Below are 16,091 nucleotides of genomic sequence, written 5' to 3'. Positions count from 1 at the left end.
AGTTGAATTGAAACGTTATATAGCAAAATTAGACAATCAAAAGTCTATCAAATTGACGTGGTAATTTGGATGATACAGTAACCTTTGACATCGTTGTATTAACGGATATTAAAGATTACTGTATTATTCAAATTATATTAATTCTCATTTACATATTTAAATTACATGAATTATGTATTGTATTCCTATCATATCGATTTTCTTTCAAGGTTAATGAATTACATTTAATCGAATAAAAAGATAAAAAATGTGACGTAAATAAAACGACCAATAACTCGAGCAATTTTTTGTAACATTCATAACAATCAACAAAAAAAAGAGTTTATCACCTGCCATTAACGTAAAAATCTCAGCGTTTCTTAAAGAAAAATTCGATGTAATCGAATTGAAATCTTACTTTATTTTCTGTGCAATCACGTTGTCACAATGTATTCAAAATTTTGCTTATACATTTAGAAAAGACGTTTCAAAACAACAATTTCGGGAAACTGCAGAGAATCATAACCTATATGCACGGACATACCTCCGCGTTTTCAGCCACCATCGTCAGTCGCCACTCGCCAGTCTCGCCACTCTCGCGAACAGAGCAGGCAACCTAAATCTAAATGACAGTTTTTCAAAAGTTCCTAGGAATAGAGGAAAATATAAAATTTCGACGCGACCGGCGACACTAACCAATGGGCGCTCAAGATAATAAATCGATAGATTCTCTCTAGGGACTTTAGAAACCGAGTCGTGCGCGTGCAATCGAATGTTTCCTGCCATTGGCTCGCCCGCCAGGCCCTTTTGGAGCCAACTTTGGCTTTCCACTCCACTCACTTCAGAAGGGGAGGGGAGAGGGGATCAGTGTCTACGGTGGATGCAAGTGCGAGGAATACGTGCCGGATACGAAAAGCGCTTCTTCCTTTTCTTCCGCGAGTTCCCGCGAGTTTTCTCAACGAGAATATCAAGATATTCGCGCGTCCTGTTACGAATTATCGGCTCGAGGTTACCCGAAAAAATCACGGTGGCTCATTATTTGCATTGAAGCTCAAAGCGGGTGTGCGTCGTCAATGGTCGCAACGCCCGTCAACCGGTCGAGCGTGCTGTAAAGGGTTTTATTTGCTAACGTACTTCACTTTCGAATATTTCTGAGGTCGGTGAGAACGAGCCTTTGACGTCGACGTCAGGAGCATATCGCGGAGATCTTCGCTTTGTTTTCGCCGTGAAACTACTCCTATTCAAGTGTCGTAATACAAAATGGCATTGCCAGCGAATTACAAGCAAGTCGCGATAGCTACGTCGAACATCGTAGCCTCTAACCGTAAGTACAATTAATTCTTCTGCACTTTTCCTGCAGTTGACGGTCTAACTTTGGAGTATCTAAATTGAATGTATTTTGTTGTGTGCAGAACGTATGAGAGCGTCCGGTGGGAGCTCGAGCAGTTCGACGAATAGTGTAAGTAGGCAAACACTTGGACGATGAAATACGCTCTTTGGAGATTTGCGTTTAATTGGAACGATCTGTTTGTGTTTAGAAAGATACCCAGAGCCCATTTGTACAAACTCCCCACAGTCATCCAGGATTCACACCCCAGAAAGTTGGAAAAAATGCCAATGTACGTATATGTGATTAAATAAAATTAAAAAATAGTTGGGATAGATTATATAAAATAATAATTATAATTTAAACTAGACACAACTAAATTTGAGAGCGCATTCTAGAATTTGTTAGGTACTGAGATCCAGCCGTGATCATAGAAAACGCTCTCAAATTTAATTATATAAAATAGTGTGCCACTCTATGGCTATTCTGATTTTTTTTAAAACGTTTTTTAAAACTTGATTTTATTTGTAACGTATAATAATTTTTGTCATTAGGCTGACTCTCGTATGCCAAAACCACCTAAGCCACCAGAAAAACCTCTTATGCCATACATGAGATACAGCAGGAAGGTATGGGATCAGGTTAAGGCTCAGAATCCCGAGTTAAAACTATGGGAAATTGGTAAGATTATTGGACAAATGTGGAGAGACTTGCCAGAGGAAGATAAGACAGAGTTCATCGAGGAATACGAAGCTGAGAAGGTGCTTAAAGCATTTTATATTTTTATATAATTCTACAATTTTTTCACTTATTTATATGTTTGATTGTTGAATACAGGTGGAATATGAAAAAAGTTTGAAAACTTATCACAATTCACCTGCATATCTGGCTTATATCGCAGCTAAGAACCGTGGAAAGTCTGGTAGGTGTAACAAACATAGTTTTAACACTCATGGAAAACCTAAGGCTAAATCATTTATATTATAATGTCTCTGTACGCAGCATTGTGTGCAGCACAGCAAAGTAATGACGATCGAGAAAGTCATGAACGTTCATCAGGCAGTAGCAAAAGTCAAGCGGCTCAGGATAGAAGGATTGATATTTTACCAGCTGAAGATGAAGATGGTATATAGTTTAATCATTATTATAAATAATTATTATTAAATATGTATTTTCATTACAATAGTAATTTTGTACTCGATTGACAGATCAAGATGATGGATATTCTGTGAAACATGTGGCGTATTCGCGTTATACGCGAAACCATCGGCTTATTAACGAGATTTTCAGCGATACAGTTGTCCCCGATGTTCGCTCTGTAGTTACTACTCAAAGAATGCAGGTTTTACGTCGCCAAGTGCAATCCTTGACTATGCATCAGGTATAATCGATGTGTATTTATATTATAGTAATAAACATATATTTAGTGTTTTATAGCAATCTTATATCGAAATATTATATTTTGAATGTTCCAGAAAAAACTTGAAGCCGAATTGCAACAAATTGAAGAAAAATTTGAGGCCAAGAAACGTAAATTCATAGAAACTAGTGAAATATTTCAAGAAGAATTGAAAAAGGTATAAAAGATTCATTTTAAGAGATAAATAATATTGCAAGAAATATAATTATTCTCTTTTTTAGCATTGCAAACCAGCGGTAGATGAGGAAACTTTTAACAAAATGGTAGAACGACAGTATGAAGCTCTTAGACGAGAAAGACTAAAAGGAACTGAAGAGAATCGTTCAGATGGACCAGCATCTAGCGAATCTACTCCAAATTCCACTCCAACTCCAACTCCTGCATCACTTAATGAGGAGGGCCAACCTGATGTAATAATACAAAATAACATTTACATGTTAGATATTAACACAACTAAAATCTTGTACAAAGAAATATTAACATTGTCTTGTTTGTACAGGTTTCCGATAATGATTCGATCGAGAAAAAATCTAACAATACCGAAAAATCCAATATTGAAATGAACAAGAAAATGTCACCTCCATATATCGAGAGTAAGATCGAAGCACCAGCAGCAGTGCCATCAAATATTAATCACCCGACCAACTCCGGGATGTACTGCAATAACGTCAATCCGATTCAACAACATCCGCATCAGCAACAGACGCAAACACTCCAACATCCGCCGCCACCGCCGCCACCGCCTCAACATCAGCCGGCACCTCTTCAACAACAGCATCAGCCGGCACCTCTTCAACAACAGCATCAGCCGGGACCTCTTCAACAACAGCATCAGCCGACACCTCTTCAACAACAGCATCAGTCGGCACCTCTTCAACAACAGCATCAACCGGCACCTCTTCAACAACATCAGCCGGCACCTCTTCAACAACAGCATCAGCCGGCATCTCTTCAACAACAGCATCAGCCTCCTCCGCAACAACATCAGCCTCTTCCACCGATGCAGCAGCAACATCAACCGCCGCCGCAGCCATCTCAGCAGCATCAGCCGCCACCGCAACAGCATCAACCGCCGCCGCCCCAACAGCATCAAGTTATGTCGCAGCCGCAACCACAACCGTCGCAACCCCAACAACAACAACAACAACAACAGCAGCAGCAGCAGCAGCAGCCGTCGCCGCAACAACAGCAGCAGCAGCAACAACAGCAACAACAACAACCACAACCATCACCGCAGCCGCAACAGCCTCCAGTGATGTCACCTCAACAACCAACCACAACAGCCGCGGCAGCGGCCGCGGTCGCAGCGGTAGTTGCTAGCGCGAACGCAACCGCAAATTCCATTCCTCCGCCGAACATGCCACCGGTGTCCACGTCCGCAGTGCCCATTCAACACAATCCCCACCAGCAAGGGATGCTGCCGAATCACTCAATGCCGCCGCATCAGAGTGCGCAAGGTACTCAGAGCACACAGGTTCTGCCGCCGCAGGGACCGGTGGCGAATCCGCACGCTCCGCAAATGATGCCTCCCAATCAGGCTTACGGCCAGCAGTATCAGTCCGGACCAGGTCCGCAACAGCCGCAAAACGTTCCACTAGCCCCGAGACCGCCGCATCCCACTTACAGCTATTCCCAGCAACAGCCGTATCATCAACCCTATCCGCAATACGCTCATCCGTACTATCACCAGCCGTACTCGCAATACTCACCCCATCCGATGGGTCGACCGCATGGCCACGGTCCACATAGTCCGCACAGCCCGCACTACCATCCGCAATCACCTCATACGGTTCCTCCTGAAAATAATAACGTCGGTGCCAACGTCGCGGGCGGTACGGCGGCCGCCGTGGCTCCCGCACCCGCGCCCGATACCAACAATCCTTCTCCGTACTCCGCACCCCCGGGACACTGTGAGAGCGAACGTCCCGGTCCGCCGGAGAATCAAGAGGGTCAGGTGGATGCTAAAGCAGGTCCCGCTTAAATATTTTTTATTTTACAAACGCTATTCTAGATTTCCGTTTACACGGCATATCTATAGCTATATTTATCTCTATATCCTCGCGCCAGCAGACTCGTTAGGCGTAATTCTTTAATTTATATGATAAAAATATAATGTAGTATGAGAAACTTGATTTTATTACTACTCGTAACAGTGTAGACACAAAAATTGTCCAGAAATTGTTCCACATGAAATGATGGCGAAGTAAAAATGGATAAAAGACATCTGTATGCAAAATGGCTCTTTGATTACATCCTGAATCCACTGTACAGTCAGTCTTACTTCACTGGTTTCATTTGCCAAAGTCCATCGTTCAAGTAATGACAGTTCTCGATGCCTACTCCCTTATTCACTTTGATACTACAAATTAGAAATAAAATATGTAGGATGAAAAATGTATGTTGGGGAAATAAAATATGTAGAATTAAAAGTGTATGCTGAGGAAATTATTTTAACTTACATTTCTTCTGTTGACAATGTTGTGATTCCGACAGCTAACGCATGTTGCTTGCCCTCAGCCATAACAGCCTATCATATCGAGTTAAGGATTTGTATCTCATTGAAAAAATAAAGTAAATGTATCAGAATCTTTATAAGATTGCATTTAAAAGGATACGACAACCGTTTTTTTATCCACAGTCATCATCTTTGCGCCCTTTGACGTTAAACCAGGACACATTATGTTTGCTCCACTAAGAACAAATCTAATGGCACCTTTATCAACTTGTTGCATCGGCAGGAAGAATGGATCTAGAAGAAATGTATGTATTATGATAAAATTGAAATTTTTTTTTCTATTTTTCATTCAATCAGTCAGTGAGGAAACTTACACTTGTGTAGTAATCTTAAAGTAGGCATCCAGGGGCCTTCACGTTGGCGAAAGAATAACAAGTCTCCCGCCGCATTCACTATGATCTCTATGTGATCGTGGCTGACGAAAGAAAGAAAATTGTTAAACGACGAATAAGCTTCGCGACATATGGCGACTCACCATTTCACAATGCGAAAAGCGTCTTTCTTTGGTATTATAACGTCTATGTGGCTCTCCAGATGAGGATACAGCTCCAGGAGCTTCGCACGGATTCCTTTCTGCACGGACGATTTCAATTGCTGAACGCCAGAAACGCTGTCCTTCTCGTCGAATCTAACGTGATTAGTATGAATTTAAGTGACTTTTCGAACAGAAATTAATTAACGAATATTTATGCAATGATCACATTATAATAGAAACTTTAGTAATTCCGATGTTTGTCGGAACTGATATTCTCGTTGAGAAAAAGAAATGTTGAACGTTTTTTATCACAAAATATGTTTAAATTGTTTAAATGTACCCACTGCTCAAAACATTCTCCTCTTACTTATTATATAAGCGACACGTACTTCTTAAACATTTTCTCGGTTTTCCGTAACACACCACTGTCTTGAAAGCTTCCGGGCGATGCATTCAATCAGCCGGTTATCCACGTCGAGACCGTTATCTCGTTTATGTTTCCTCAATGATGTCTAGCTGTTGTCAACATGCATACATATCTATCCTTTTTCTCTAAAAGTGACGAGCAACTTTAATTTATGGAAATTATTAACACTTACAAATTTTCAGCTTTAGGTTAGTTTTCTTAATATTATTCATATTATTTTATTGATTGTTCTCAAGAAAATTATACGTACAGCTCTGCAATTTCTTTCCTTCTCTTAATTGTGTATGCAAAAGTTTGGCGAGGTTAAGTCCGAACATAACCACACATTCGCACATACGCAAGAATAGAATATCTAAATGCATACGATATATGAATAAATACGAGCGATTATCTTCAGGCCCATCCAAACGTAATCGCGTATGACCGTGGAAACTGACAAATCATATCGTATCCAATACACGAGCACGTCAAACGCGTGTGATTGGTAGACTTCTCTGAGCACGAATTTACGCTGGCATGTTGGACTTTCTCGCTGAATAAAAACGAGATGTGAGGCATCCTTAATGCATATTTAAATTATAAGTAATTAGGTATAATGTTATCGGAATCGATTTCTTTGAAAAAGATTTATTGAAACATCAAGTAGTTTTTGAACTGCAATTAATAAAAAAGTAATCAGTTTTTTTGCAATTCTGGATACCTATCTGATTGTATACACGTAACAATTTTTATTTGTTGAAATGTATTTCTGAAATGTGAAATGATTTCAATATAATCAAACCCGATTAACTCGATTGACGATTAATTAAACAGAAATAGAATGGATTCTTATAATAAGATTTTTAATTGTACGTACGTGTACGCTTGTCATTTCTAATCTTTCTTCTCACATGTCAAACAACAGATTAATTTTACATTGCAGTTATGTTAGGAAAACACTAGTTTTGATAATTATATAAACTAATCGTTAATTAAGTTTATCGGAGTATGATTGAAGTTGTCTTAAGAAGATAAGAATTAACATTTTATAATTTAGATTTTTTTCCTTCCCAAGGAAAATAATTATATATTATAAATTAATAATATATTATTATATATATTAATATATATTAATTTTAAATAGTCGATTCTTATCTACGATAGACCTTCTTTCTCTCTTTTTTCTCTCCAAGATTAATTTATTGAATTCTGAAGAATATAAATAACGTTTGTATAAATCAATCTTTTAGCTATATATGTAGGTCTCTTACATTCTTATCTCTTCTAAGCTACAGTTGAAAAAAAGAACCGAGGGAAAAGTAAATGTGTGATAAAGCGTCGGTATAATGCATTATATGCCCTTTCAATTAATGTTCTCCCAGGTGAGACCATGTATGAGGTAAATTCTTAATCCTTAAGAATTATATTTTAGCGATATCAGAACTTTCACTAACAATAAGTTAATACAAATGATCCTGCGGCGTTTGAGATTCGAAAGGATATCTACTATAGAACACGTCTATTCACTAAGATCTTTCACGATCTAGCGTCTCGAATAATTTATACTGCATTCCGAAATCATTATTTCGCACTCTGCAGTTTCAGTAGAAATACGTCTAAATCAATGTACAGTTAACGACGTGCATCACGTCCGCATTTAATAATTAATGCTGTTCATAACAAATACAATTATGTAATTTGTATATAATATATAGGTACGTATCTTCAAGAGCAATTTCAGAACGCTAATTGCTCATTGCATTATCGTCTTACAGTAAGCGATCTAATGTACAGCGGCACAACCTCTCGTGCGTATTGCTAGAAACACCGCGCGGGGACGAGGCATTGTAATTTCGTTTAAACAATTCCGGGTGTAATGACGAACGCAACAACATTGCACGTCCTCCGTTCGCAGATGATAATCTCCGCGAAATACGCTACAATGAGTTTCTATCGATTCCGACATTCGCGTCGCTTCGTAAATCACGAAGGCAGGAGTCCTGATAAGAGAATAGAGAAAGAATTGTAAGAAAATAAAAATTGATTAGAGTAACGCGCTACAAGTTGTCTGTTCTCTTGTAGCGAATCGTGATATACGCAAATGAACGATGAGAACTCGTTAAATTCATCAATCTTACAATCTCCGTATTTACATGCTTTTTTCTCTAGTAACAATAATCCTACTAAATTATCCTCTATATCCGATTACTGCAGATGTAAGAATCTGCTGAATTGCATATGTTGAACAAACGAAGAATCAAGTACAACGCCAGAGCGATCTTCGATGTCTCTCGGAGCGGCTTGTTAACATCACTTTCAGTAGCATCTAGAAGAGACTAGCGATGAGAGATAGAGAGAGAGATAGAGAGAGAGAGAAACAAACGTTACATTACGTATTATTTATTTCACACACCACTGAGACTTTAAAAATTACTCCATTTGATAATCGCGAATTCTTATCTTTTCATCTTTTATTTTTCCGATCTGTCTATGCGCGAATTAACGTTAAATTGGGACGAGAGCGCGAAGAAAACAAAAAGAGAGACTCGTCGACCTAGAATAATTCGCGATTGTTAGTTATAACTATATAAAAATTGCATTAGATCGCGTTCGTCTCCCCCCCCCCCGTTCGCAGCATACATCATATCATGCTATTCTGCATGTGAAGTGTCAAAAAGCTCATGATTTTTACACGATGATAACATGGATGTGAATGGTATTCGCCCTTTCGCTCATTGTTCTAGGTCTTCGGAGTAGTCTAGACCGCAGGCTCCGTCATTTGTACACACGCAGAAAACTCCCAGATTTTCGCAAAAACAAAAACAAAACGATTCGGTCGAGTACTGGGCTTCACGTTAGTCACGAATTTGCACCTATAAACAACAAAAACACATATGTAAAAACTCTCGTTAATAAATACGTGAACAGAGCCGTATTAATTTATGTAACAGATAATATAGAAATTTCGTTAACTTCGAAACGATCTAAAAATAGAAATTTTGTAAACTCTGAAACCACGCTACCGGTAAACTTTAAAAATGGCAATTGCAACGTGAGGAGAGACGGGGCAAGAGGGGGAGGGGGGGGGCGGGGCGGGGGGAGAATAACATATCTATCGTTTTTAAATATACAAAGCCGTACTTTCGTGCACGCGCCGAATAAATTAATTTCGTCGATCTCGAATGCAAACGCGGATCGAATCGTGGACGATCAACAATCAATACTTAGGCTGCTACGTTCGCTTAAGCGTAAGAATCAAATCTTTTCTCACATTTGTTCTTTTTCTTTTTTTTTTTTTGTCTAAACGTCAGATCCGTGGCATCGTAAGGAAGATCCCACCGAGTTATAGATGTTGCCATTGGGTCGGCATCAGATTGTTCGAGGACTGCTCGAAGGCCCGGGTGACGGACTCGTGGATTCCGTGACTGAGCCATATACGATGTAGCCGCTCGTACTTCTCGTGGCAGAGATGCAGCGCGTTACCGCGCCGCAAACCCTGGTCCGTTTCCCCGTACTCGTCGAGATACGGCGGGCAGACGAAGGAACCGCGGTTAGGCGTGCGCAGAAAGAGGATCTCGCATTCGCGTACACGCAGAAATATACCGACACCGTAGCCACACTTGTTCGCGTGGTACGTGCACGCGCCTACCGGGGTCTTGTTGATCTCCGTCTGGCAGCAGTAGCTCTGTGAACACAGCATCTCGCCGCAGACCAGGCACATCGTCGGGTTACGTGAGTCCTCCCGATCGCTGTTCGGACAGGTGAACTGGGATATCGAGTTGATGAGCTCGCTATAATCGTCCGGCAGCTCTATCAGCTTATTCACCTTCAACGGATCCCTGATAATCGTCACCTTCTTCTCGCCCGACATGTGATTCCAAACGGTGGCGTGCCTCCGCCACACGGACATCAGCTCGAGGGCAACTTCCAGATGGGAGTAGATCAGAGCGTCGCAGGTAGTGGGCAGTCCCAGGTACTGGCAGAGTTTCTCGTACGTATCACCACGCACCTGAGTCAATTCGTTCAACGGCGGCACGTCGGTCACGTAATGAAAGTAGATAGCGCAACATCGGAGGAAGGGTCGGCAGGCGGCCTCTACTCGTCGCCACACGTCGCTAGCTCTCTGCTTATCATAGTGGACACCTAGAATATGAAATAGAGCAAAGTCCATTTTGGTTTCGACAACGTTCTCATTCTCCTCGTTATCATCGTCCTCGGTCTCGTGACTGTCCAATTCCATCGCGTCGGTGAAGTCGGATGTATACAAGATTTTCGCTATGTGACACAGGAACACGAGCTTGAGCGCGTGCGAATCAAACACGTCGCCTTTGATGATGGGCGGCGGATTTGGCGGCGTTTCATGCGCCTTCGTGTGAAATAAACTCGGCAGCGAATTGAGAAGCGGCACCAGTACGCCAAACGGATCGATGTCGAAAATGCTAGGGCCAGTGGACGGTGCCTCTATCAGTATCGTCAATAACGACGCCGCGTACGTTTTGATTTGATCACGCTGCGACCAGAGGTTTGCATTATTCGAGAAACTCGCACCCAAGAGAGCCGATAATCGCACGAGGCTCTTGAGACTGTCGCTTTGCCGGGAAGTCATGGCACCCAGCAGTGGCTTGTCCTGATCGCGCAACAGGAACTCTATCGCATGAATCGTGTACGACATTGACTTCCAGGCTAACAAAGGCATCTTCGAGTCACCGTCGAAACTACCAAATCCCTTGTACGTGGATTTCGTAAAAAGTGAAGCGTACATGTTGATCATGGCTTCCATCTTTCGCGTGAGGTTTGGCCCATATCGCGAATACTGCGTCTGGAATGGCTCCCAAGCACATCCAACCTGCTGACGAAGGACTGTCATGGGATTGACCATTTTTTCATCCTCCAATCTATCCTCGTCCTTCTCCATGACATTGCCAAATTTCCTATTCGGCTTGCACTCCATCGTGAGTGCCATTACCTTCAACCATGTCTCGAAAGTGATATCCGGCTGAGGTTCCGGGGTCGGTTGCAGCATTCCTAGGGACGGTACGAGCAGGAGAACGGTGTTACTGAGACACTCGCATAACGGGCAGAGATACTCGTGGTTCTCTGCATCAAAACTAGCCTGCTGTCGTGATCTATAGGGCCGCCGATTCTCCTTGGCGAGCACGTTGTCGACGTAATCCTGCCAGCAGCGAGCGTGCATTACGTGACCACACGTGCTCGTGTGCGGTGACATGCCCAATTTCGCCGACAGATACAGCGGATCGTGTTCTTGAAAATCGCCGTGGCATTGACACAATACAGTGGACTGCTGAACAAATGCAGCCAATACCATTGCCGAACCAGTTTCCGTCACGATCTGATCCTCTTGGCACAGAATGCACGTGTACATTTTTTGTTCGCATAGTCTACTAGTCTGATTAATGCCGACGGCGACAGGAGTACCTTCCAGAGAAGAAGCCTCCGTTAGATCCATGGCGGAGCCGCGATCACTTGTACTGCTGGAACTCAACTGGCCTGCTACCTCAAACAAATTAGCGTTCTTCTTCATGAAATGCTTCTGCATAGCTGCCATTTGTGCCATGATCTTGGCACGCTTCTGAGCTGCCATTTTCGTCCGCCATTCTTTATCCGTTTTATTGTTGGTGTTAGCATCAGTCTCGCCCGCTTGCTGCTGCTGCTGCTCGAGTTGAAGAGACGCCGGACTAGTCTCTTTCCCAGTCAAACTGGCGACCTGACGATACTTTGCCAAGACCCAGGTGAGCAGATCCTTGTGAGCCTCCATGCGCGGGCTGCTCGTCAGATTCTCCAGCAACTTATAGATGTTCCATTTCGCTGCTCGTTCGGGAAACGCGAGAAAAGGATAATAGCCGGATTCCTGTTCTTGCAACGCATATCCGATCAGATATAGTACCTTGTGCACCTGCGGCTCGGAGAAACTCCTGGCTATGAAATTAAACGCACGTTCCAGCACCGTTTGCATGATGTGAAGCATAACGTCGCACTGCAGCAGATTCGCTACAAGGCTGAACGATTCCGTCAATCTAGGCAGCTTCGGCGGCGGACAGCATTCCAGCTCTCCCTGAGCTTTCCGGCGCTTCCGTTGAACTTCCTCGGACTTGCTGTGTTCTTCCTTGGTATAATGATAAAAGAACACGTTATACTCTGAGTAGAATTGCGGATTGAGTTCGTACACACCCTTCGCCGACGAATCCACCGGTTTCTTAAACTCCGCTACTTCATGTATCACCCTTTCCAACTCGCTCTGAACATTATGCACAATATCCTCCGATAATGTCTTGCTCAGTTCCGAATGCGAGAGAGGCTTTATACACAGTTGTTGTATAATCTCCTTTTTGAGACGATCGTCTACTGTCACCTGACCAATTCCGGGAACGTATCTCTCGCCAATGATCGTGATGAGCAAGCCCAAGAACTCCTCCACTAGGTTGATCGTCTGCCGCATACTGTCCTCCTCCGGATTTTTCAAGGCGTTCACCTCGAAATCTGGTTGCACCCAATTAAGAAGATTAAATCTGTTTAAGACGTGAATCAAGAATTCATTGCTTTCTATCAGCGACGCGCCAACCTGCAACAAAATAATATCCCGATCCAACATCTCGCTGCGGCACTTCACATTGTGATAAAAGTACAGCTGATTCAGCAGGGAGTAGCCGTTCCGCCGCCACATGCCCGCGTGCACCTGCGAGATCATAGCCTGCGCCGTCAGTACGGGTTCGATGATCTGTTCGGGCGTCGGTTTCATTGGATTGTTAAATTCAGGCGACTGAAAGTGTAAATTGTATTTTTCCAGATGCAGGAAGAGGCCGGCGAGGAATCTCGAGAGCGGCAAATGAATGGAAACCGGTTCGGATGCCACGTCGTATTGCAAGCACGTCGCGCTGTGATTCGCCAACTCTCGCACCTGGCTCGGCGGCGGCTCGTTTGGATTCTGTTCGTACAGTTTCTTCAGAAGCGCTATGAAGGACTTGATCAGTACAACTCGGTCCGAGCTGCACCACTCCAGGGCCAGCGTGATGGCTGCTGATAATTTTATGTGCAAATTGAACGCTGACTCCCATTCCGGCTCGTACTCCATATGCTGTCCGACCTGTCGGAGCACCGCGTCCATGCACTGCATGTTGGAAAAGAGGTTGAACAACGGCGTGAGACCCTGCAGGAAGCCACGTCTCAGATCGTCCGTCCATTCCTCCGGTTTCGCGCTCAGCAGGTATCGAAGATCGTAAAGTATGTACTGCGCCCGTTTGAAGTTGTGGTGTGGCGTATTCCTCTCGAACTCCAATTTCCCAGCGGCGTTACATCGCCGGGAGCTCTCGGACATGAACGTGGTCATTAAGTTGAACAGCGCCTCGTGTTTCGCGATGAGCAAATGTGCCAGTGTCGGCACGGTGAACAGCTGAACGGAGAGCGAGACGATCGAGAACGAGTGATCGTGATCGTCCTTAATGAAATCCTTCATAACAGATCCGTAATTGTAAGTGAATACAATGGCGAGCGCTTTTTTACTCTCATATTCCATGAGCATTCCGTATATGAATAACCTGTGCCACACTGTTCTAGCGGATTTCCACAGTTGCGAATCTCTCGTGAGTATGCCCTCGACAATCGACATTTCGGGTAGCTTTGTGTTGAGAGCGATGTTGCTGAACAGGACGCGGAAACCCTCGCAGTGACTTATAAATTGTTGCAGCCAATTGAGCAGTCTTATAGCAAACGTTTGATGGGCGACTATGTGAGTATGAAGGACGAGTACCTTAAGCGGTCGATTGCTATGCCTATACGTGAACTTCTCCACTTCATTACGCAACTCGTTGCAGTCCCGAAATAGCGAGCATTTTATCACGGCTCTACCCTCTCGGTCGACATTAGTCACATACTCCACAGCCTCCTTCTGTGAGCATTTGAGAACGCGTACGAGCATGGTTATTACTTGATCGAAGGTATGATGCTCGTCGTTGAAGAGCACAGTGCAGTAAGTATCGTAAATATCCAACTGATCGAGCGTGAACGAGGCGTGAACGTAAAGCGCTGTATCTCTGATGCAGAGATTCGTTGGTAACGTCACAGTGTATCTCAGAGTCAGCAGTTCGTAACAGTACTCTAATAACGCTTCGAAAGCAGTCACCGCTCTCTCCGCGATGTCGCCGGGCAGCTTATTACCACGCGACTCCTTCGCCTGGGTACCCACGACATGCGTCTTGCAGAACGGCTCCTTCTTCCAGGCTTCCGTGTCGCCGCAGTCGCAGCATCCGCCCCCGCTGGACGTGCCCATTTTGTACTTGTGATTCCGATGTGCCGACTGTTTGAAACAGTCCACGCAGAGAACGCACGTGGAGTCCATACCGCACTCCCTGCAGCTGTAGGTCGGCTCGCCTATCTTGAACATTTTGCCACATATGGACGGTGGATTGTCCATCTTGGCAAGCTCCTTGAGAATCACCTGCGGATCACCGCCGCAAATGAATTCCTCCAGAGGTCTAAAAAGCATCCTGTTCGCCGTATCCTCGTCGATGATCCATTCCAGACAGTTGCCGTTACGCTCCGGGCTGAATATCTTTGGCACCCAAATTCGCCAGTATTCTCTGAAGTTAATACTTTTCAACACTCCCTTGTTCATCTTCTCCGTCCACACATCCACACATCGTTTGTCCGTGTCTGGGAATACAGGTCGCAGCGAAGCAAGACTTATTTCTTCAAGGACCAGAGGTGGCCTCTGGCTTTCTTCTGTACTTTCACTGCTCATTTTGTCTCATTTAAACTTCCCACGCAATGTATACTGAAACAGCGAGCACGAGAGAAAAGACAATGAATTATAAAGAAAAATCATATCGTCAGAGGAAAAAGGTAAATATGTATATACATATAAATACTAACCAACAGGAAATACACAATAGAAACGATTGTAGATGTAATCCAGGCAAGCGCACATCTTAATGTCTACACAATTAATTCGGCCAATATTTATCGCTATAAAACATGGCTACAATTTCAGTAACCTTAAGTCTTTCATCCGAGAGGCTCAGATAAGTACTCGTGGAGTTACTTTGATAAATTCCTATTGCACGTATCACCAGCTTCAGCAGCTCACAAAATCTGAAAGCACAACCATCCTTTGTGAGTTCATGTGCCAAATTACGTTTAAATATGGTGCCTACACTTTAAATATTGCCAGAATATTCGTCGCGAATTTAACATCTACCTATACAGCTGTACACACATATATATATACATATATATATATGTATATATATATATATATAGTGTCATATATATACATATGTATATGTATACACAAAGGAAATGCGAGATCCAAGCCAAGAGCGCGACGACACGAGTGCAACGCACATCACTGTACTGCGCTGCAAGCATCCTCGCGCTTATATATGCGTCCGCGATATATCATGCAGATTAGTCAATGCTCAACGAAGCGAGGGGAGAGAGAAAGAGAGAGAGAGAGAGCACGAGCGAGAGTCCTTCTTTTTTTAAAAGCGTCAAGCGAAAACTTTTTCGAGGCCGCTATTTTCGTCGATGGGAGAAACACTCACTGTTGTCGACGAGCGGGTCAAGGTTAATAAAAGGCGCTCGCGGGGCTCTTTGTGTTTCCCCCCCGCGAGCGACCAGTTTCACGCCACCACCCGCGACGATGACGATGACGATGACAACGACGTTTGGCGACCTCGCGTCCACGTAGCCCCGACGTGATCGGGCGACCGTCGTCCGAGTTTATCAACTTGGCGACACCGCGCTCTACGTACCGCGCGCGGCCGCGAACGTTGACATTTCGCGGCGAGACGAAACGAACGACGATTATCCTGCGCACAGCTGCTCCGGACGGTGATACACCAAAATGGCTCGTGACGACGACTCGCGAGCCCCTGTCCACTCCGCGGCTTGCGCAGTCAGCTAGGACTACGCCAACGCTCGAATCGGGAGAGTCGTGCGACTCATGCGGCGGGC

General features: G+C 43.8%; 3 protein-coding genes and 1 long non-coding RNA gene across 4 annotated transcripts; 2 read left to right on the top strand and 2 right to left on the bottom strand.

The window, feature by feature from the left end:
- The first annotated feature begins 819 nt into the window (after positions 1–819).
- LOC105455132 (mediator of RNA polymerase II transcription subunit 15-like) lies at positions 820–4,962 on the top strand. Its single transcript, XM_011698252.1, has 10 exons — positions 820–1,303; positions 1,392–1,438; positions 1,518–1,598; positions 1,861–2,067; positions 2,144–2,228; positions 2,309–2,431; positions 2,515–2,687; positions 2,782–2,883; positions 2,948–3,136; positions 3,226–4,962. Exons 1-10 carry the CDS (start codon positions 1,240–1,242, stop codon positions 4,705–4,707), a joined length of 2,553 nt encoding a protein of 850 aa, XP_011696554.1. The 5' UTR covers positions 820–1,239; the 3' UTR covers positions 4,708–4,962.
- LOC105455203 (malignant T-cell-amplified sequence 1 homolog) lies at positions 4,698–6,503 on the bottom strand. The gene is made up of 7 exons (XM_011698375.1): positions 6,394–6,503; positions 6,106–6,268; positions 5,717–5,869; positions 5,556–5,656; positions 5,342–5,475; positions 5,186–5,253; positions 4,698–5,085 (listed from the first exon to the last, which is right to left on the bottom strand). The coding sequence occupies exons 2-7, from the start codon at positions 6,114–6,116 to the stop codon at positions 5,004–5,006; spliced, it is 549 nt and encodes a 182-aa protein (XP_011696677.1). The 5' UTR covers positions 6,117–6,268; positions 6,394–6,503; the 3' UTR covers positions 4,698–5,003.
- Positions 6,504–6,712: 209 nt separating this feature from the next.
- On the top strand, positions 6,713–9,057 carry LOC105453993. The gene is made up of 2 exons (XR_974942.1): positions 6,713–6,814; positions 7,373–9,057. It is a non-coding gene; the product is annotated as an uncharacterized LOC105453993 (long non-coding RNA).
- On the bottom strand, positions 8,507–16,058 carry LOC105454049 (E3 ubiquitin-protein ligase UBR2). Its single transcript, XM_011696419.1, has 4 exons — positions 15,680–16,058; positions 15,009–15,227; positions 9,394–14,910; positions 8,507–8,995 (listed from the first exon to the last, which is right to left on the bottom strand). Exon 3 carries the CDS (start codon positions 14,875–14,877, stop codon positions 9,466–9,468), a length of 5,412 nt encoding a protein of 1,803 aa, XP_011694721.1. The 5' UTR covers positions 14,878–14,910; positions 15,009–15,227; positions 15,680–16,058; the 3' UTR covers positions 8,507–8,995; positions 9,394–9,465.
- Positions 16,059–16,091: the final 33 nt, after the last annotated feature.

The sequence above is a fragment of the Wasmannia auropunctata genome, unplaced genomic scaffold, assembly GCF_000956235.1.
Source record: "Wasmannia auropunctata unplaced genomic scaffold, wasmannia.A_1.0 LD336116.1, whole genome shotgun sequence".
NCBI classification, from domain to species: Eukaryota; Metazoa; Arthropoda; class Insecta; order Hymenoptera; family Formicidae; genus Wasmannia; species Wasmannia auropunctata.
The sequence above is the reverse complement of the archived record's forward strand: the minus strand, read 5'-3'. Positions and strand labels throughout refer to the sequence as shown.

What these genes read in the sequence shown, in the direction of transcription:
- LOC105455203 (XM_011698375.1), bottom strand. An exon ending in GCTTTTCGCATTGTGAAATG is followed by an intron (nt 5,657 to 5,716) that starts GTGAGTCGCCAT and finishes TTCTTTCGTCAG; the next exon opens with CCACGATCACATAGAGATCA. An exon ending in ACATTGTCAACAGAAGAAAT is followed by an intron (nt 5,086 to 5,185) that starts GTAAGTTAAAAT and finishes TCTAATTTGTAG; the next exon opens with TATCAAAGTGAATAAGGGAG.
- LOC105454049 (XM_011696419.1), bottom strand. Translation starts at nt 14,877, where the DNA reads ATGAGCAGTGAAAGTACAGAAGAAAGCCAGAGGCCACCTCTGGTCCTT.
- LOC105455132 (XM_011698252.1), top strand. Translation starts at nt 1,240, where the DNA reads ATGGCATTGCCAGCGAATTACAAGCAAGTCGCGATAGCTACGTCGAAC. An exon ending in ACCAGCTGAAGATGAAGATG is followed by an intron (nt 2,432 to 2,514) that starts GTATATAGTTTA and finishes CTCGATTGACAG; the next exon opens with ATCAAGATGATGGATATTCT. An exon ending in TTCAAGAAGAATTGAAAAAG is followed by an intron (nt 2,884 to 2,947) that starts GTATAAAAGATT and finishes TCTCTTTTTTAG; the next exon opens with CATTGCAAACCAGCGGTAGA.